This window comes from Lactuca saligna, chromosome 9 (assembly GCF_052625555.1).
Source record: "Lactuca saligna cultivar CGN05327 chromosome 9, ASM5262555v1, whole genome shotgun sequence".
Classification (NCBI taxonomy): domain Eukaryota; kingdom Viridiplantae; phylum Streptophyta; class Magnoliopsida; order Asterales; family Asteraceae; genus Lactuca; species Lactuca saligna.
Window position 1 is genome coordinate 58,374,786 of NC_136425.1, and position 18,562 is coordinate 58,393,347.

General features: G+C 36.8%; 2 protein-coding genes across 2 annotated transcripts; both read right to left on the reverse strand.

Annotated features, from left to right (window-relative positions):
* Positions 1-9,229: 9,229 nt before the first annotated feature.
* On the reverse strand, positions 9,230-11,741 carry LOC145015668 (uncharacterized). Its single transcript, XM_078974138.1, has 4 exons — positions 11,394-11,741; positions 10,951-11,046; positions 10,744-10,852; positions 9,230-10,659 (listed from the first exon to the last, which is right to left on the reverse strand). The coding sequence occupies exons 1-4, from the start codon at positions 11,451-11,453 to the stop codon at positions 9,419-9,421; spliced, it is 1,506 nt and encodes a 501-aa protein (XP_078830264.1). The 5' UTR covers positions 11,454-11,741; the 3' UTR covers positions 9,230-9,418.
* A 4,808-nt stretch (positions 11,742-16,549) lies between these two features.
* On the reverse strand, positions 16,550-17,718 carry LOC145017909 (membrane steroid-binding protein 2-like). Its single transcript, XM_078975860.1, has 2 exons — positions 17,278-17,718; positions 16,550-17,060 (listed from the first exon to the last, which is right to left on the reverse strand). Exons 1-2 carry the CDS (start codon positions 17,592-17,594, stop codon positions 16,706-16,708), a joined length of 672 nt encoding a protein of 223 aa, XP_078831986.1. The 5' UTR covers positions 17,595-17,718; the 3' UTR covers positions 16,550-16,705.
* Positions 17,719-18,562: the final 844 nt, after the last annotated feature.

The following is an 18,562-nucleotide window of genomic DNA, read 5'->3' on the forward strand; positions in this document are numbered from 1 at the left end:
CTCTTTTAAACCTTAAGTTCTCTCTTGTCCTGTGGCATTAAATGCGCGGGTGGAAACAGTAACGGCTTGTCCCTATGAAACGGCGCTTGTTGGACGGCGTGATCCTAGGAACCTGACACTCTCTCTCCTACGTGATCATCGCACGCCCCAACTGTCATCCATAAGAGATTTGAAACGATTTTTCTCTCTCCTATCACCCACTATAAATAGCCCACTACACCACCTTTTACCTCTTTACAACCTTTAAAATTTCCAGAACGCAAATACTCCCAAACAGTTTCCTGTTCATCATCTTCTTCATACCTACAACAATGGCTGATTCCTCTTCAGTTCATGCTACCTCACAGATCCTTCCCATTCGCCCACAACAATGTCTGGTCATTGATCTTAACCCACTGGCGTACGACTCCTATATGTCGCCGGTCATAGAGTGCTTGAAGTATTCCCAACTTGTTCCGGCTCATACCAGAATCGAATCGGTGCCGATGGTGGCCCTATCGCAGGTCTACGCGACTGCATATTACGACAAGGCTGTCGACCGGGTGTTTTTCGAGATTGGAGAACACAAAACCTCCGTCTCTCGTCCATGTTTCTGCACCTTGCTAGGGTTTGCTGATGACCCTTCAAGAGTTCATCCGGAGTCGATACAGATTGGTCATCTGTATAACATGTTTTACAACATGGGATACACAGAAGTTCTCACCTCTGTCGCAAGATTCAAAAAGTCATACTTGTCGCCACAATGGAACGGTTTATTTACAGTCCTTTTCAAGGGCTTGTCGGAGAGAAGTTCAGGATCAGATGGCGCAAGTCGTCTCTTCCTCACCATCATGTACGGGGTTTACAATGGGATTAACCTGGATTATCGGTTTGTCCTATGGCAACAACTTATTCAAAGCCTCTCCTTTTCATCCCGATACTCTGAGGTCTTGTTGGCCCGATTCTGGATCCTGATCACAAAATGGGCCATGGACGGATTTGATGTTCCCACTGCTGAAGGTGCATCGATGTCTTCTGTTGGTACTTTCCATACCAAGAAGATCATCGTCTCAGATGCATCAAAATTCTCCTTTATTGGCTCTATCCCGGAGTCAATGTATGGTGATGTGCCTTCTGATAGCAGGTTGATTCGGAAGCTCAAGGAGCTACGGCCATCTGGTCCAAGGGATCTGACCCCGGAAATGCTCAGGTCAATTCACGATGCAGACAAACCGGTGAGCAGGGGCAAAAAGGCAGACAAAGGGAAGAAAACGTCCAAAGCTCCAAAGGGGCCTTCTCCTAAAAAGAGGAAACAACCGAAAGCTGCACAATCCCCACCACCGAAGAAGAGGAAGACCCAACCGAAGCGAAAGCTTGTAATACCCTCTTCTTCGAGTGACTCTGAGGGTGAGAGTTCGGGTTCTGACGACTCTCAAGGGGACGCATCTCCTCAACGAGGCAACACACCACCTCGGTCCCCTACCCCAGAGATGGAACTACCAATTTCCCCAATTCCTTCCCCTCCACCAATCTTTACAACTACAACCGAATCACCACATGTAACCGAACCTCCTCAACCCAAAGCCCAAACAACCGAAACTACCCATACTCAACCACCAACCAAAATTATACCATCACCCACTCAACCTGATCCAACCAAACCCACAACACCCCCAACCTCTCCACCCCCTTCATCTCCTGAAAATGCATCTGAGGGCGAAAACCCTTATCTTGGGGGAGAAAACATGATCTTTGATTCGGTCTACTATAGTCCGTTTCAAGTTCAAAGTGACGATGAGGATGATGCTCCAGTAACCAAGAAGCATCTCAAAGAGCTCAACGAGAAGATTGACCTACTTCTCGCCTCCTCTTCCAACCAGCAGTCCTCTCTGTCTGAAGCTGCCCTTCAGAAGATTGTTGATGCCTTCTCCAGGGCTCAACATGATTCAGCGGCCTCAGCAACTGCTGCAATTGAAGCATCTACCAGGGCATATGAGGCAGCGACAGAAAAAGTCGATAAACTATTTTCTGATGCCTCTACCCTGCTGCAGTCCCTGCAGGAAAGTGCAGATGCCACAAAGACATCTTTGGAACCAATTGTCCAACAATTGGACAACTTTGTCTCATCGGAGTTGCCTTCGTTCGCTACTCTACGCCAAACCATAAGCGACGACAACTCGGCCTTTCGTGCCTCCATTGATGCTCGCCTCAACAAACTACAAGAGGATCTTGCAACCGAGCGTTCATTAATGGACGATCTGGCAACCAAAACAACCGCACTTGAGGTCAAGACAACTCAACTCTCTCAATCCCAACAACAACTGGAAGATCTTCGATCTGAACGGGAGGTGGTCAAGACGTGTGTTTCGGATGTTCACGCTGTTATATCCAACATTTTGGAAGCACACGATCCCATCTTAAACTTTTCGGTGAGGCGTTCCCTTGCTGAAAAGCTCTCTCCAGCCATCGATCTTCTTAACAAAGTAGAAGGGCTCCCAAGTTTCGTGTCCATTCCGAAACAAGGGGGAGATGAGAAGACAGGATCAAAACCACCTCCTTCCTCCAAAGCTACTCACACGACCGAACCATCTCCGATTGGTCATGCTTTAGGCTCGGGTGTGAAGGACAAAGGCAAAAACATAGCTGAGGACAAAGATGAAGAAGGCGATAAGGAGACCATTGCTGACATTTTAAAACGAAAGAACAGTCGCAAGGTTGATGAAGATGCCAGTCGTGTGGCGCGAGAGGCTACTGAAGCCGAACGCAAACAAAAAGAAGCCCACGATCTCCTTGAGAGCCGAAAGACTCTCTTCCCTGCCTGGACCAGGGAACGTTTAATCAAAGAGGCCATTGAAACTCCCAGCATCTTATGGATCGAGCCGGTTATATCGTTCGACTGCAACAACACTGTCGATTCGCAGTTTGATATGCCGCTGACTCGAAAGGCGTTCATCTTCCACGTCTTCTCTAACATCTTTGAAGTCCCTCACCCGAACCCTGTGCTTGACAGGGAGCTCATTGACTTCTATCTGGCGGCTGCTCGTCCAAAATTCCTTACTTGGAGCGCCCAGAAGATTGTAAACGTTCGGGTGCTGAAATCTTATACTGAGGGACGTTTTATAAATGTTCGGTTCAAGTTGATTCGGGGATCTGCAAGAACTGCTCATCTTATCTCCCTGGCAGATCTACCGAATCTAAATCCTCATGATTGGATTGTCCTGTATAATATCCTTTTGACTAATGAAGCTGAATATGGTCCCATTCTAGACCATGTCAAAAGGATGTTAGTCTGCTACATCATGGAGGTTGCCCTAATGGATCAGGAGGTCGCCACAGTCTTCAAGAAGAAACCCAAAATTGCTCCTGTGGGATCGGCCAGTGATCTCAATCAAATGCTACTGGGCAGGATCGACCCGAGACGCAACTCGGTTATGTTCACTAGAGCGGAAGGACAGAAATGTCTCTTCGCTTTAGCTGACAAGCATCTTTACACCACAACCTGTTTGGAGCATGTGTTGTTCATTGTCAAACGGTGTAAAGAGAACTCGACTGATGATGTCAAGTATTTTGAAGATATGATTAACTGGTACATCCAGTTTAGACAGACCATTCTTTCCATCACCAAATGTCTGTTGAGTACCGTGAAGAAGAAGGTACCTGCTTCAGCTGCTGGCCCCAGTAACTAGTAAAGGTCTCGCTCCAAATTGACGCAAAGGGGGAGATTGTTGGGCTGGAGATCATTTTTGAAGATTGCGTATTTTGGGCTCGTTTAGCATAAGGCTTTTTGTATTCCGGTTTGGGCCTGTCCAACCGTGAACCTTTTATGTTTTGTATATAAGTTTACGCTTGCATGCATATTAGGTTAAGGTTTTTAGAGATCCGAGAATAGCGGTACATCTAGACGATATCAGGTTTCTTTGATCGTTCTTGTAACCTTCCAATCCTCTACAGTTGATGTTCTTAATCGAGCTCTTCAGAGGATTTTGTTTAATCATTCGACACGTTTGATTCCATCTTGTCTTGTTCTTATTATTGTGTTTATATCGTTTTTGTTTACTTACTTGTTCAAGATCTAATCGATCTTTATAGATTAAAGGTTAGTTGAATCTCATCAACAATAATATAAAAATTAATATATATATATATATATATATATATATATATATATATATATATATATATATATATATATATTTAGAATAGGCGGGTACCCGTCGGTTCCGGTTCCGGTTAACCGTCGGTTTCGGGTACCCGGTATTGGAACCGGAACCGGCGGGTATCCAGCGGGTATCGGTTTTGTAAAAATGAGAATTGGAACCGGAACCATTTAAGGTGGTTCCGCAAATTTAAGAACTGGAACCGGAACCACTTAAGGCAGTTCCAGTTCCAGAACCAGCAGTTCTGAGGCGGTTCCGGTTCCGAAAGCAGGTACCCGCTTCTGCTGCTCATCCTTAGAATGAATGCATTATCTTAGCTTCTTGTTGGAATGGAATGAAGTAATTTTGACTGGAATGACTGGAATTAGAAAGAAGTAATTTTGACTGGAATCACATTATAGTAGAATGAAGTAATTTTGGTTGGATTGGAATCATAAAGAAGTAATTTTGATCGGAATTAGAAAGAAGTAATTTTGACTGGAAACATAATGTAGTAATTTTGACTGGAATGGAATCACAAAGTAGCATACATATAACAATCAATACATAATTTTGACTGGAATTAGAAAGAAGTAATTTGGACTGGAATCACAATGTTGTAATTTTGACTGGAATGGAATCACAAAGTAGCATACATATAACAATGAATACATATAGGATTCCATTCTTTGACTGTAATGAATACATAGAAATAATTTTAAGTGGAATGGAATCACTGAGATAACAATGCATACAAATAACAAGAAAGTAATTGAATGGAATGAATACAATGCATACATATAACAAGAAAGTAATTGAATGTGGTGGTTGGATTCATTGAAATACTCCATTTATATTCGAAATTAAATAAAGGAAAATAGTTGTCTGCATTCACAAAAGATGGGACAAAAGATTACTGATAGGGACCACAAAAGAAGGGCCGCCATGTGCCCACACAACCAAAAGAAAAGCATAAAAAAACATAGTACTTTGTCTTTACATCACAACTTGATAACTAAAGATGTGCCCACCCACTACCTACACACTAACTTAATCAAGGACTGTAGGGTTCTCTGCACTACTCCCAACCCCAGGTATCTTCTTCCTCAATGCCATTTTAAAATTCCTTTCAGAATATTGCATCTGTCCACTTCTACTGGTGGTTTTCGATGCCAACAAAATTAATAACCCTAAATATTACACATTAAAATAGTGTATAGTGGTAAATGGCTCGAATCCACGGAGCTTGGTTCAATTTTATAATTCTATGAAAAATCTCTTTGTAAAAATACTTGTAAAATGATAATAAATTAAAAATGGGGGGTTTGATATTTTGAAATACGTGAAATAAACTAGAATTAAACTAAGATTTAAATAGACAATTTCAACAAAAATAAGAGTTTGATGTAAAATCAATAAGAGAATGATGGTTGACTTAAGGTTTCCTCACTTTGACTTTTAATGAACATATCATTAGAATCCAATGATGCAATACTTGATTTAAATCATTAATTTGACTATAGTAATCCAAGAAGATTGAGATTACCTAGACTTTTCTTAGTTGTTAAAATGGTTAGAGAAACTCATAACAATTTCCTTAGTTAAAGTCACAATTCCCATTAAGCATGTAATTAGTGAAAGTCAGCTAGCATTAAAAACCAAAAAGTCACCAAATCCAAGAGGAGTTAAATGCTTTCACTACCATGTTAGAGTAAATGTTTTTATGATTGTGTGAAGCAAAAACAACATAAGAATCATTTATTGCTTGCTAATTTGAGGATCATTTACTTAATCAAGAAATTAGCCAACTAATCACCACAAACATATTTAAACTTATGAATAAAAACATACAAGTAGTGATAATATATTAAAACACAAAACATTCCCATAAAGATTTAAGAACAAGTTCATGGATTCTTCAACATTCAACAAAAGTTCAAAGGATTCAACAAAAGTCAACCAATTTTAATTTAGCCAAGCATGTGACATCCCCAAAATCACGGCCATAAACGACCGATTTTGTTTATGCTTTGTAAAAAATCAGATTACTTCTTTTTCATAAAAATGTTGCGGAATTTGTTCCCAGAAAAACACGATAAATACGTTATCAAAACATTTTCGAATAAATGCATTGTATTCATTTTTAAAACGTTTGGGATGTCATCGTCAATACAGAAACATAAGCATAAACAGAACTTACATTTATTTACACTAGTGATCTACATCTCTTTAATCTCTCAGTGTAATGTGATTTCATATCAACACCTATGATATAAATAAACTGAGTGGGTCATGTTGGGAAACCTAGTGAGTACATAGGGTTTTCAACCCACAATAATATGATTATTATGTTTAACAATCAAACAATCAACCCAATTACCTATCCTCATTATCTTCTTTACTCTTAAGGGTCTACCCTAAGAATCAGGTATTCCTCGTTCATTCATTCCTAAGGATTATCCTAAGGAATCGGCAAGAAATCCATCGTTGCCACGGTTTACACATCGGGCACTAAGTTTGCATAGTCGCCAGGGTTTAGGCATCAAGTCTGCATGATCACCAAGGTTTAGGCACCAAGTCTGCATGGTCACCAAGGTTTAGAGTACACCGGGTGAACACATCGTTCACAACACCTATAGGTTGCGAGCCTGCTAGTGTTCCACTGGACTGTCTAGAATAGTCCGTGGTTGTAACCCATACTCTGCTGAATAACGGGGCCATCATGTGGGAAGAAGGCTTCTCACATCGTCCACCTCTCACCCTCACCTCGTGGTCTATAACACCTCTCAACTCATCATTCAACTCATATTTCATCTATTATATCTACCCATGTTTACCCCAACATTATTGTAGATATAAAATACATATACGTTTTAAATCATTAAAAAAAATGTTCATCCAGCATAGATAGCAAGTATTCAGATAATATGCACACATAGCACGTAATTTATATAAAATATTTCATATCTATGTGTAAGCTGAAAGTAACTATGCACTCACCTGGAAGGTGGTGAGTCGGCCCTCGGACAGCACTTCGTTACTCTTAAAACAATTTTCCTCGACAAAACCTAGTATTAATACCACTACGGTTTAGTTTAATATTTACCGAGACTAATTTAATAGTCTAACTATTATTATTATTATATGAGTGTTAAATAACACTCAATATAACTCATAATAATAGCCCAAATAATTATTTTAAGGACCTAATAACATTACTATAATCATTTGAAAGCTATATTAAAAATTGCGTAAGCGTAGCTCACTTACAGCGGATTTTAAGAAAACCGGGATTTTTAAGAAAACCTTGTGTCCATCAGAAAGAATGGTAATGTCTGCACTAAGACCACCATCAATGTCATCCATTAGGAGATCTATGAACCACTTCCATGTGTCCTTGTTCTCAACTCCAACCATATCCCATGCTATGTGGTTGTTTGCATCCCTCCCTACAGCTGCCAAAACTTCTCCTCTAACAATACCCTTTAAAAGCAACCATCAAGGCCAATCACAGACCTACACCCTTCCTTCCAACCTACAACTTTAAAGCAACCATAGTACTTAGAAAACAAAGTTGTGGAATCTAGCATGGTGTCTACATCCATCCTCACAGTAGACCTGCATTGCCCCACACTCACATTTATATTAAATGTTGATGAAACTTAGCTTTCATCTTCCTAACACTCATTTTTGGCTTCTCTATAATTTCACTCATAAGCTGTTTGTCTAACCACTTATAAGTTACTATAGACCTAAACTTAAACACCCTACTACAATTATGTTCAATAACTAGAGATTTTATCTGAAAAGTCTTCTCTTTAGTCATCCAAGAGGCCCAAAGTCTAAATGGACAAGTAGGTGACTTGTTTTTTTTTTTTTTTTTTTTTTTGGCAACACTTAACTAATAACCTTTGGGAGTCATTTTTTCCAAACCAAATATCATATCCATTAGTAACTGTATAGTTGCTCAACATGTTTTTAAGCTCATCAGGGTTAGAAAATCGCATACCTAACAGTGGTTTCATCTGATTCTATGGTTGTCTATCATCATGCGCAGGGTATTGAGGTTCAACATATTCAACATCTTCATATACATCATCTATATTTACTGTATGTAGACAAAGTTTGTTTAAGAACCTATCACCCATGGTTGTGTTGGCTAGGAATGGATATTCAACATCATCTTCTTCATGGTCAACATAATAAGTGTCCAACAAGACTGAGTCTTCATCCTCTTCACTGTTGCAGTCTTGATCTTCATTTTCCTCTTCCTCAATCCATTTGAAGATTGGTTCAATTTTGGTGGTCCACATACACATTCATTCTCATCTCATTTGCATAAGCCAAATCCAAAAATTCTTTGTAATCACCGTCATTCACCCATGTATGAATTCCTTGACTTAAAGACTCTTGTGGAAAATAGAAGTAGATGTCTTTGCCTCTACTTCTAGTGAGCTTGTGAAGGAATTCCATGAACTGCTCGTACTCAAATGCACTGAAGTCAACATCTCTCACTGATTATCTGTAAGGGATAAAATTATACTAATAGGTTGGGTGCAAACTTTCCATTGTAGTGGAAATCCACTACAATGAAGTTTCGATCAGTGGGGCATTATGATGAAGCCATTATAGAGACCGGTTAAAGATTGAAGGAGACAAAATCGAGGGTTAATGAGACTTCGTGCCCTAATCGAATTTAAGGACCAAATGAGACTTCACTCTTAATTTTAATGAGGTGGGGAGGCAAAATCGGGGCCTAGATGTCACTTCATTGGCCACGTAGGATAAAAAAGTCACCTCAGACCGATTCAATCGTTGAAACCGGCTAATATCGATCATAAGGGACAAATTTACACGAATCAACAAGTTAAATAACTATTAAAAAAAAGTAAAAAGTTTAACGATCAAATGTGACAAAAAACAATAGTATGTTACCATCTAAAATCATTATCCCAACATTTTTTTGACAAAAAAAACGATAAAAACATCAAACATGGAAACAATGCCTCATCTATCTTAGCTCGGATAATAATCAAAACTAACAAGCCTAATTCTCTATTAATGATTTCTCAATTTTCCCCTTGTAGAATATGAATTTACATGAGGTGCAAGACTTCTCTAACCATATTATCAACCATTTATCATCTGAAAGTACATTTTACAACAAAAATCAAAAAGACTACAAACTCCATACAACAACAAAAACACCACCACACACCTTAAAACTAACATATCCTACCTGTTCTACACCCTGCACATTTTAACCTAAAAAAAAAAAAGTTACAAACACTTTTAACACCTACCTACTGAAAGAACCTGGGTCTTGAACATTGCCCATTATTACTATTCCCATTAACTTGTTGATGAAAACCAATATTACCCGACTTTTGTAACCCACCATTTCCAACTGAATCCAACTGCTTATTATTCTTATTATTCCCTGTTTTAGGTTGATGATGTAAATAATCTTGAATTCCATTTCCAGGATTTTGATCTTCCCCTACCACAGGAATTGCACCTGTGAGAGTTTTCACAGCAAATTCAATACATGGATCTGTCCAAAGCTCTTCCATGGGGACCTCTAATGGTGAAGATGATGGAAGAAAGTTGTCAACTTTATTCAATTCCCCAAATGGAATCGCACCTGTTAGGGTTTTTACAGCAAATTCGATACATGGGTCTGTCCAAAAATCATTCAAACAGAAGTTTATACACGATTCTTGACCCGGGTTCGTGTTTCTGACAGGTGATTCTTGTTTCTTGTGGTGGGAATGGGAATGGGAATCAGTCATTGGAATCGGAATCACAGATTCCGATTCCACTGGAATCGGAATCAGTGATTCCGATTCCACTGGTTGTTTTTCAGGGATAGGGTGGCTCAATACAGTACGTGATTCTTGATTCTTATTAGACTTAGATTTAACCTTTTCAAGATTTTCTTGAGTTGCTACTACACGCTTGGATGCCATGTCAGCATTTTCAATTCCATCATTGTCTTTGATCTTTTGTGGTTCAGATTTCTTGTCTTTCTCTTTTGAAATAGCCAAAACAACAGGTGGCTGGGTTTGTGATTCCTCCGCCTGTCTAGCGGTTACTTGAGGACTGGTTTTGGGTTCTGGCGGTGATGATGGCGGCAGTGGCGGTGGTGCTGGTGGTGTTGTTACCGGTGCTTCAATTTCCATTGCAGCTTGCCGTTTAGCTTGTCTAGTTTTAGGCACTGGCGGTGATTGCGATGGTGGTGGTGGTGGTGCATCAGTTTTGATGCCGGATAATCGTGTAGCCTTACGTGTTTTAGGCTCTGGCGGCGGCGGCGGTGATGATGATGGTGGTGGTGGTGGTGACGATGGTGGTGGTGGTGGTGGTGGTGGTGCATCAATGGTGACTCTGGCTAGTCTTTTTGAAGCACGTTGAGGTAACTCAGATTTGCTTCTTGTCGCTGATTTATCTTCTAGTGATCGCTTATTATTATTTGGAGTTTCACTCAAAGGACTAGAAGAAACAATTGTTTGTTCCTTTGATTCGCTTTGTTCAACGATTTTTTTATCTGTTATTTGAGGCGACAAATCAGAAACAAATTTTAGGTACGAGATGTGGTGAAAATAACGATTTGAAGGTGAAAATTTGTTACCGGTGATTTTGGGTTTTTTTGCTCGTGGACCCACATCTCCGGTTTTGAGATAGCGGTGGACGTCTACGAGTGATCGGAATACGTATCCGGTGGCCGGATCTGTGTAGTACTGGAAGCATGGATGATAGAAAGATGGTGATGAAAGAATTACTGTTTTGTCCCTTTGTTAAATGATAAAAGATAGAAAGATAGTTAGGATCAAAGTACCCGATCTTTTTTTATCCCGTTTACTCCTGTTCGTGTTTTCACTTCGACCTTCCACCCTGGAGGAAGTTCTTCTTCTTCACCCTTCTTAACTACAAGCTAGATTCTTGAAAATATTAGAACTTAATCTCAAAATAATCAAGCATGCGATTGAGAATCACGCAGAATTAATAGTCAAAATGTTACAACGCGGTGTCTGGGATAGGAACCCTAATAAGATTAAGAAACTGATATGAGGAACTAAACTACTTAATCTAAACCCGAAGATTTACCAATAGGATTAAGAAACTACATTTGAGTAACTAGTTAATAGAAAACCCTAAATTTTATGAACAAGGTTTGGGATTTCGGAACAGGGGATTAAAGATATTGGATTGATGATGGGTTATGCCCGACAAAGAAAAAGATAAGTTCGGAACCCTAATTAGACTCGCTGAGACGCTGACCTTATCTTTTTTCGCAATATCCGGAGTACTGAGCTCCTGCGGCGACTTCACTGGCGACATTTCACAAACACCTGGTGTGCTTCAGCGATCTGTAACTGAAAACTGAAAAAACAACCACCGATCGAATTGGGGTAGCTCCTTTTGCTGCGCTCCTAAAGAGAACAAACTCGTATAATTGATTTTTAGGTTTTAGATAATGAAAGTGTCGAGAGTGCGACAAAGAGAGGGTATATGAAAACACGTGTACACAGGGCCTTGAGGGTCACCAAATTGGGGAAAAGGTGAATCCCACCACCCCATTCCAAAACGTTAAACGTGTAGGAGATGACACAGTCACTCTAACTGTGTGGCCTCTTTATTTGACTAAAAAAAATTGATTTTTTAGGATAATTTCAAGAAAAAGTCTTTATGGTAACTTCCTTCTAAAGATGCATATTGTGGTGTATTTTCTTTGAGATTAGCTATTTTGATAAAACTCACACGACTCTATATAGGAGAATGAAGATGTTTAAAAGTCAAAAATAGTTGTTATTTGCTTCAAGTTAAATGCTTTGAAATATGTGCATTGATATGGCTTGAAGGGTTCTTTCAAGTAAAGACTCGATTTCGACTAGATAACGATTTAAACTTGACTATTTTTAAATCTATGGTTGCTTGTATGAGTCATACTCTAACTAGAAATGATTTCATTCAAGTTTATGTATGTTGTAATCTATTATTAGAGAAAATCAATGACTTTATAAATCTACACTGCATGCATTTAACACCTCAAGGAATGATCAACCACACATGTCATCATCTCATTAGACATGATATCATGACATCATCTACCTTTATATACATTAGAGTTTACTTTCATCCTCAATTACTCATTTTGTACTAAAAATCAAGAAGCCCACATACATACATTGAATAAGCATAAGTCAAGAGCTTGAATAATTCGATAGGTTTGATAAGAACTTGGTTCCCATTTTTAACAAAACAATGTGAACTTTAAATGTAAAGATGAAAGCCTAGAATACCTCCTAGAATGAAATGGACTTTTGGGGTTTTGAAAGGTTTAAAACATTAAATAACTACTTAATAGATGCCATTTATTTAAAACTACTCATAACTCATAAGACCCACCAATTGACTTTTGGTTCTTTCCATTATTTTTCGTCTTTAACCAATCCTATAAAAAAATCGGTATAAAAGCAACCCGACCCATATCATATCCCGACCCGTTTACCAATATCCAGAACACATACGCATGAAAGACCAAAAAGCGAGTCACAAAGTACTTCTTCCATTGATGAAAATACACATACAAATGGCAATCAATACTTGGATTCAAAATCTCAATTCCACTAAACAAATTATACCAAAAAAGAATCAAATAATTCTACATATAAACACAAGAACATTTATCATCAATTATGAAGCGGATTTGGTCCACCAGGTACAAGCCGATGAGAGACTTTGTAATAAGCATCCTCACTATTGCCTTCATTCTTAAACTCCGGTTTTGTGTGAAAGTGTCGCTGAAACGTAGAAACAAACTTATCTCTTATTCTTTCTTCATTCTTCAATCTGTTTGTTGACCGGTCAACCATGTTTCTGCAACTCGACATATCAACTAAAAGAAAGAAGATCAATATAAAACTCAAACCAGAAACTTGAAGCTTCATCTTTGAGGGAAAAGGGATGAAAAAGACGATAAAGATTTAAGAAATATGGTTTGTGGCTTTAGGTTGTTAAACAAGTCTATATTTATAAGGAAATTTCATCTGGGTATAAAAAGGTCAACCTTACCAGAATTAACATGTTATTTTCTTGTGACATCTTGCATTTTTGGTAATAATATAAAGAGTAGACTTTTATAATTTAAGTGTAATTAAGCATTAAAAGGACCTCAATACCACATCTTTTCAGCATGCTTATCAACTCAGGCATTATCTTGGACTTTTTTAAAAGTTGACATTTATTTTACAAATCATGGTGTTCATGATTCACGGAATTAATCCATAAAATTATAATTTGAACTTAAGCAGGCCATTTGGTGAGCATGCGTTCATTCCGTTTATTAAAAATTTGAATAGTCGGACACTTAGATATGATTTTTATATAAAGAATTCATATTTTTTAAATCGTTTTTTCAGCTTTTTTTGCGAACATTTACGAATATGCCATGAGGAAAACACAAGAAAAAGTTAAAAGTGGATGAATCCAAACAACATTGTAGCTTTCCGATGAATAGTGTCGACCTTCAAAGTACAGCCGGCAGCTTGATGTCATATTGCAGGCTGCGAACTATTTTTAGATTCTGAAAACAGGCTTAGCTAAGAATGGCGAATAAATAAATAAATGGAAAAGTTACATAAATGGTCCTCGTACTTCGAAAAAGGTACCAATTTTGGTTTTTATTTGGAATTTATTGTAGAGATGGTCTCTGAGTTTGAAATCCATTACACGAATGGTTCTTGTAATTAATTTCAAACTTAAGGATCATATTTGCAATAATTAAATTCCTTATAAGGAACAAACTCGGTATGTTTTGCCAAATATAAGTACCATTTATGTAATTTTGTCTAAATAGATAATATAAATATTTTTTTGAAAAGATTAGAATTTTCACTAACCGATCCCCTCCTTTTTACTTTATTTCTATAATAATAATAATAATAATAATAATAATAATACACATTATTGTGTGTTGACTTTAAAGTTTAAAGTCAACGTATTCATCTGTCATCTTAGTATAAACAGCTGCCTAGTGTGATCAACCTGCGATTCACGTTCTTTTTCCTACATAGCAATCGAATTCAAACTTTAAAAAAATGGGAAATCTTGATTTACCATTTTATATGTTTTATTTAGATTTTAGATGAAATTTCTTGGTTATATTAGCTGGATTTGACTTCAAATCATTTGAATAAATTGAATTATGAGATGTCCTTTTTGCGTACTTGCATGCATCCAACCAAGTCTTTGTATTCGTTTTTTTCTTTCGAATTAATTTATCTTGTTACAAAAGTCAATGGATTCATATTATCTTTGAAAAAATTCCGAATTCTATCACGAATTTCATGCAGATTTTGATGTTCTTGATTGAGAACATAATGTTGAAATGATCGTTCATGATTCTACATATTTCCTTGAAAACCAACAGATTTCTTGTGAATTTGAAACAATAAAATCACAAAAACACCTTTTATGATTCATACGATATACATTAAATTCTGCATCATGTGTAATCTATATCTATAATACATGGATTGTCTCATACGAAAGAAAAAAAAAGAATAAGACATTGACACGTGGCTAATTCTATATCCTATTACAAGAATGCAATTTTGCACAAAAATCGCATCAATTATGAAGTGGGTTTGGTCCACCTGGAACAGTTTGTTCAGATTCATTCAATGATCCGCCATTGTTGCTCTGAAATTGCTTGAAACGATATTGATAAGAACTTGTTCTTTGTTGCCTCTTATAAGAAAAAAGAAACTTTCTTGATAACAATCTTTGGTGCGACTCTTGATCGACTTCCGTCATCATTCTGCAATTCCCAAAATGGAAACTTGCGATCAAGATCATCAAAATAAGAACTGAGAATCGTTTCATGCTTCAAAAGATGTGACTTTTATGTTGAGATTGAGGAAATATGAAAAGGGTTCTTGAAATTGTGATGTATTTATAATAGAAGAGACAGAAACAGTTGGACAAGGAGAGAGAGACATTGTATAGAATCAAATTTGACTCGATTGCTATAAAATTACCTTAATGACCTTGTTTTATCCTTAGTTGACCACCACTAGTTTCATATAATAATGCCATAGAAATAATAGAACATGGGAGATATAAGATATTAGTTTAATTAGGAAAAAAAATATATTTATAAGTACTACAATAATTTTGGCATGCTTAGAGTAGGAATCGAGATTGTTGAATCCCTCTAGTTTACTCCAATTTGTCATATTTTAGGGCACATATTAACATCCTCATCATATTCAAGTTCTTTAAGGTTTTTTTTTTTTGAAGGATTTATTATTTTCAATGCATAATAAACTAGATATTTTGTAGTAAAACCTAAGTTTTTTGTATCATGAATTAATGATTCCTCCTATATAAAAGGGAATATTCAACAAAGTTGCAATACTATATGGATTTTGATTAACAAATGTTTCATTTGACAACATTTTCTATGTTTATTAATTGCATATGTCTAGCTTCCTTTCTAATGTTTGCGTTTGCCACTTATTTTTATTGCTTTAAGCTTGTTTTGCTAGTGCCATTTATGACTTATTGTTAGTAATTGTTTTCAATACTTATATTTTATAGTTTGAGCTTGTTTGTTTATAATTTGAGCTTGTTTTGCTAGTATTCTTTTTCACTATTGTATCCATCCATTTTTTTAACTTCTTATCATGTTCTTCTTTACTTTCAACTTTATTGCTAGTATCTGTTTTTTTTTTCTTTAGTCACACAATACTGTTTATTCTTCATTAAATAAAAGAGATCATCTGCTTTCTTTTTCTTTGGTCACACAATGCTGTTTATTCTTCATTACATGCTTATGCGGGAGATCATCGAGTCTGGACTCATTTTTTTTTTCTTATGTTAGAGGTCATCAATGGAAACAATTTGTATTTTACCTCTTTTACACCATTCTAATAGAACATAGGTATGTTATTGTGTGTTAACCGAAATCAATCTACAAAATTTTGTTACTATAAGGGGGTGTTTGTTTTGGATAAGGTTAAATATCTTCAATCTATTTTTATGTTTGCGAATAAAACATGGACCAAAAATATTTTTCCATGACTTTGATCTTCATAAAAGAATTATCTTTTTTTTAAAGTCTCCATAAAAAAGAATAGTGGTGGTGATGATGATAGTAGTGGCAGAGGTAGGTGTGGTGGCATAGATGACGTCGATGGCAACGGTGGTGGCGCAAGTGGAAAAAAGAAATATCATATTATGCTTAAAATTAGAAATCATCTTTCAAAATCAGAAGCTATTTTACAAAGACTTTTTACCAAATGTCTTCCCTACTACATAAAAGATCAAAAGAGCTTTGCTTTTGCCAAAAAAAAAAAAAATGAAACAAACAAACACCTAGTAAGTCTATAACAAAAATCAACACTTTTTACACAGAAAGACAACTAAAAATCTACACAACAAACGCATCATTCATTTTGGAAAGAAAAAAAAAGGTAACATATCATAATCATCATATTATGCCAAATAATACAACTATTATAACATACAAGAAGTCACAATCATGGACACCCATATACTACAAATTCCTCAAGGCATCACAAAGAAAGTCACTCATGTTTATCGTCTTCACCTGTTGTCTCTTCCTTGGTTTCACCCGCTGCTATTTCTGTACTCTGCGAAACATGGTCATCTGGAGTTGACTCAGGTTGAGTTGACTCAGCTGGTTGAACAGGTGTAGTAGACGACGACTCGGTTGCAGATTCTGGATTCTTAATTGTACCAACTTTGACATACTTACTCATGAACTTGTATTCCCAATCTTGTAAGGCTTCAAGCTCAAATACACCAAGACCAGTGAGATCACCATTTAAATCTTTATCTTCAAATGACATTTTTGCAAGAGCTCTACTTGCATCCTTCCCTGCAAACAACGCATATGGTCCACCTGGTCCATAGAACATCCTGCAAGAAATCAAAAGGGTTATCAAAAATCAGTACTTTATTCACAAATTGTAGCTTCTTCACGAATGCCCAAATCATAAGCTTAAGAATCGAATTAAGAACCCTAATTTTGATTATACACATTCCTCAAGTCAACAGAATTCGTCGTCTTAAAGCCAAACGTACGACCGAAATCAAATCAGAAAAGTGAAATTCTATGGTGATAATAATAATATACCTGCTTTGTGAGACATCGTAGATTTGACCCTTGATCGCCATAAGGAGAGGCTTGTTAGAATCGTTGCCGTCGTAGGCTTTCAACTCCTCCTCGGAAATCTCGCCGAGCTGAACCGGCGGCGGGAGAGGCTGCGATTCTTCTTCGTGGAGTGATCTAGAGCTTTGTTGCGGATGACAATCGGAGGATCCACCGAACATACCGTAGGCGACATAGAAGCCGGCGAGACCCAAAGCGACTACAGTGGCGAAAGTCGTCGGAGATAGTCCTGTGTATGCGGGTATGGCCTCTTTAAGTGTCTCCAACAGTGGCACATCCATGATTGTCGATTGATGCTTCTTCTGTGTTAAAGATATAGATGAAAAGAGGTGTTTGCTTTATAGCTAGATGCTTTGTACCGATTTTAATGGATTCATAAATTTCAGGGTTTTGGTCGTATTGTGAATGCTGAATAGTGACTACCCTACTTTTACGACCTTTTCGACTAATTTAAACATCCTAATCCATATAATTAGAATTATTTTTTTTATTCTATTAAAATTTATTAAATACTAAAAATAAATAATTTCTTTTAAAACAAATAAACTATTTATTTTTAATATAAAAATAAATAAAGTTATATATATATATATATATATATATATATATATATATATATATATATATATATTAGTATTGTACATCTATTCTTAATAAAATAGTATTTTGCATGCCACGTGTCCCTCTTTTGCATCTCCTACTTGCCACGTGTTCTTCACAGAAAACTCTTAGATTGATTTTCCCGCTCATTCGATTATTCAATTGTCAATAACTCATCTCCTAAGACTAAGGAAATTAGTTTTCAATTAGTTTTACACTACATTCAAATTACGTATTATACATGTAAAAGAAAATTTTCAAACTTTAATGGAGATATGCAATCCCTTAAAATCATCTAATCATAATCCTCCAACTTACAAATATTGATTTTGTGGTTGATATCTTCTTCGCTTCTTCATTCAAGTTTTGGAACCTGTATTCAAGAATTCTTCTATCTCTACAGACTACCGAAGGTATATCTCCATTTGTTTATTCTTAATAAAAGAGTACTTTGTATGCCACGTGCTCCTCGTTTGCACATCCTACTTGTCACGTTTCCTTCACAGAAAACTCTTGGATTGATTTTCCCTCTCATGCGATTATTCAATTGCCAATAACTCATCTCCTAAGATTAAGAAAATTAGTTTTCAATTAGTTTTACACTGCATTCAAATTATGTATTATACATGTAAAAGAAAATTTTCAAACT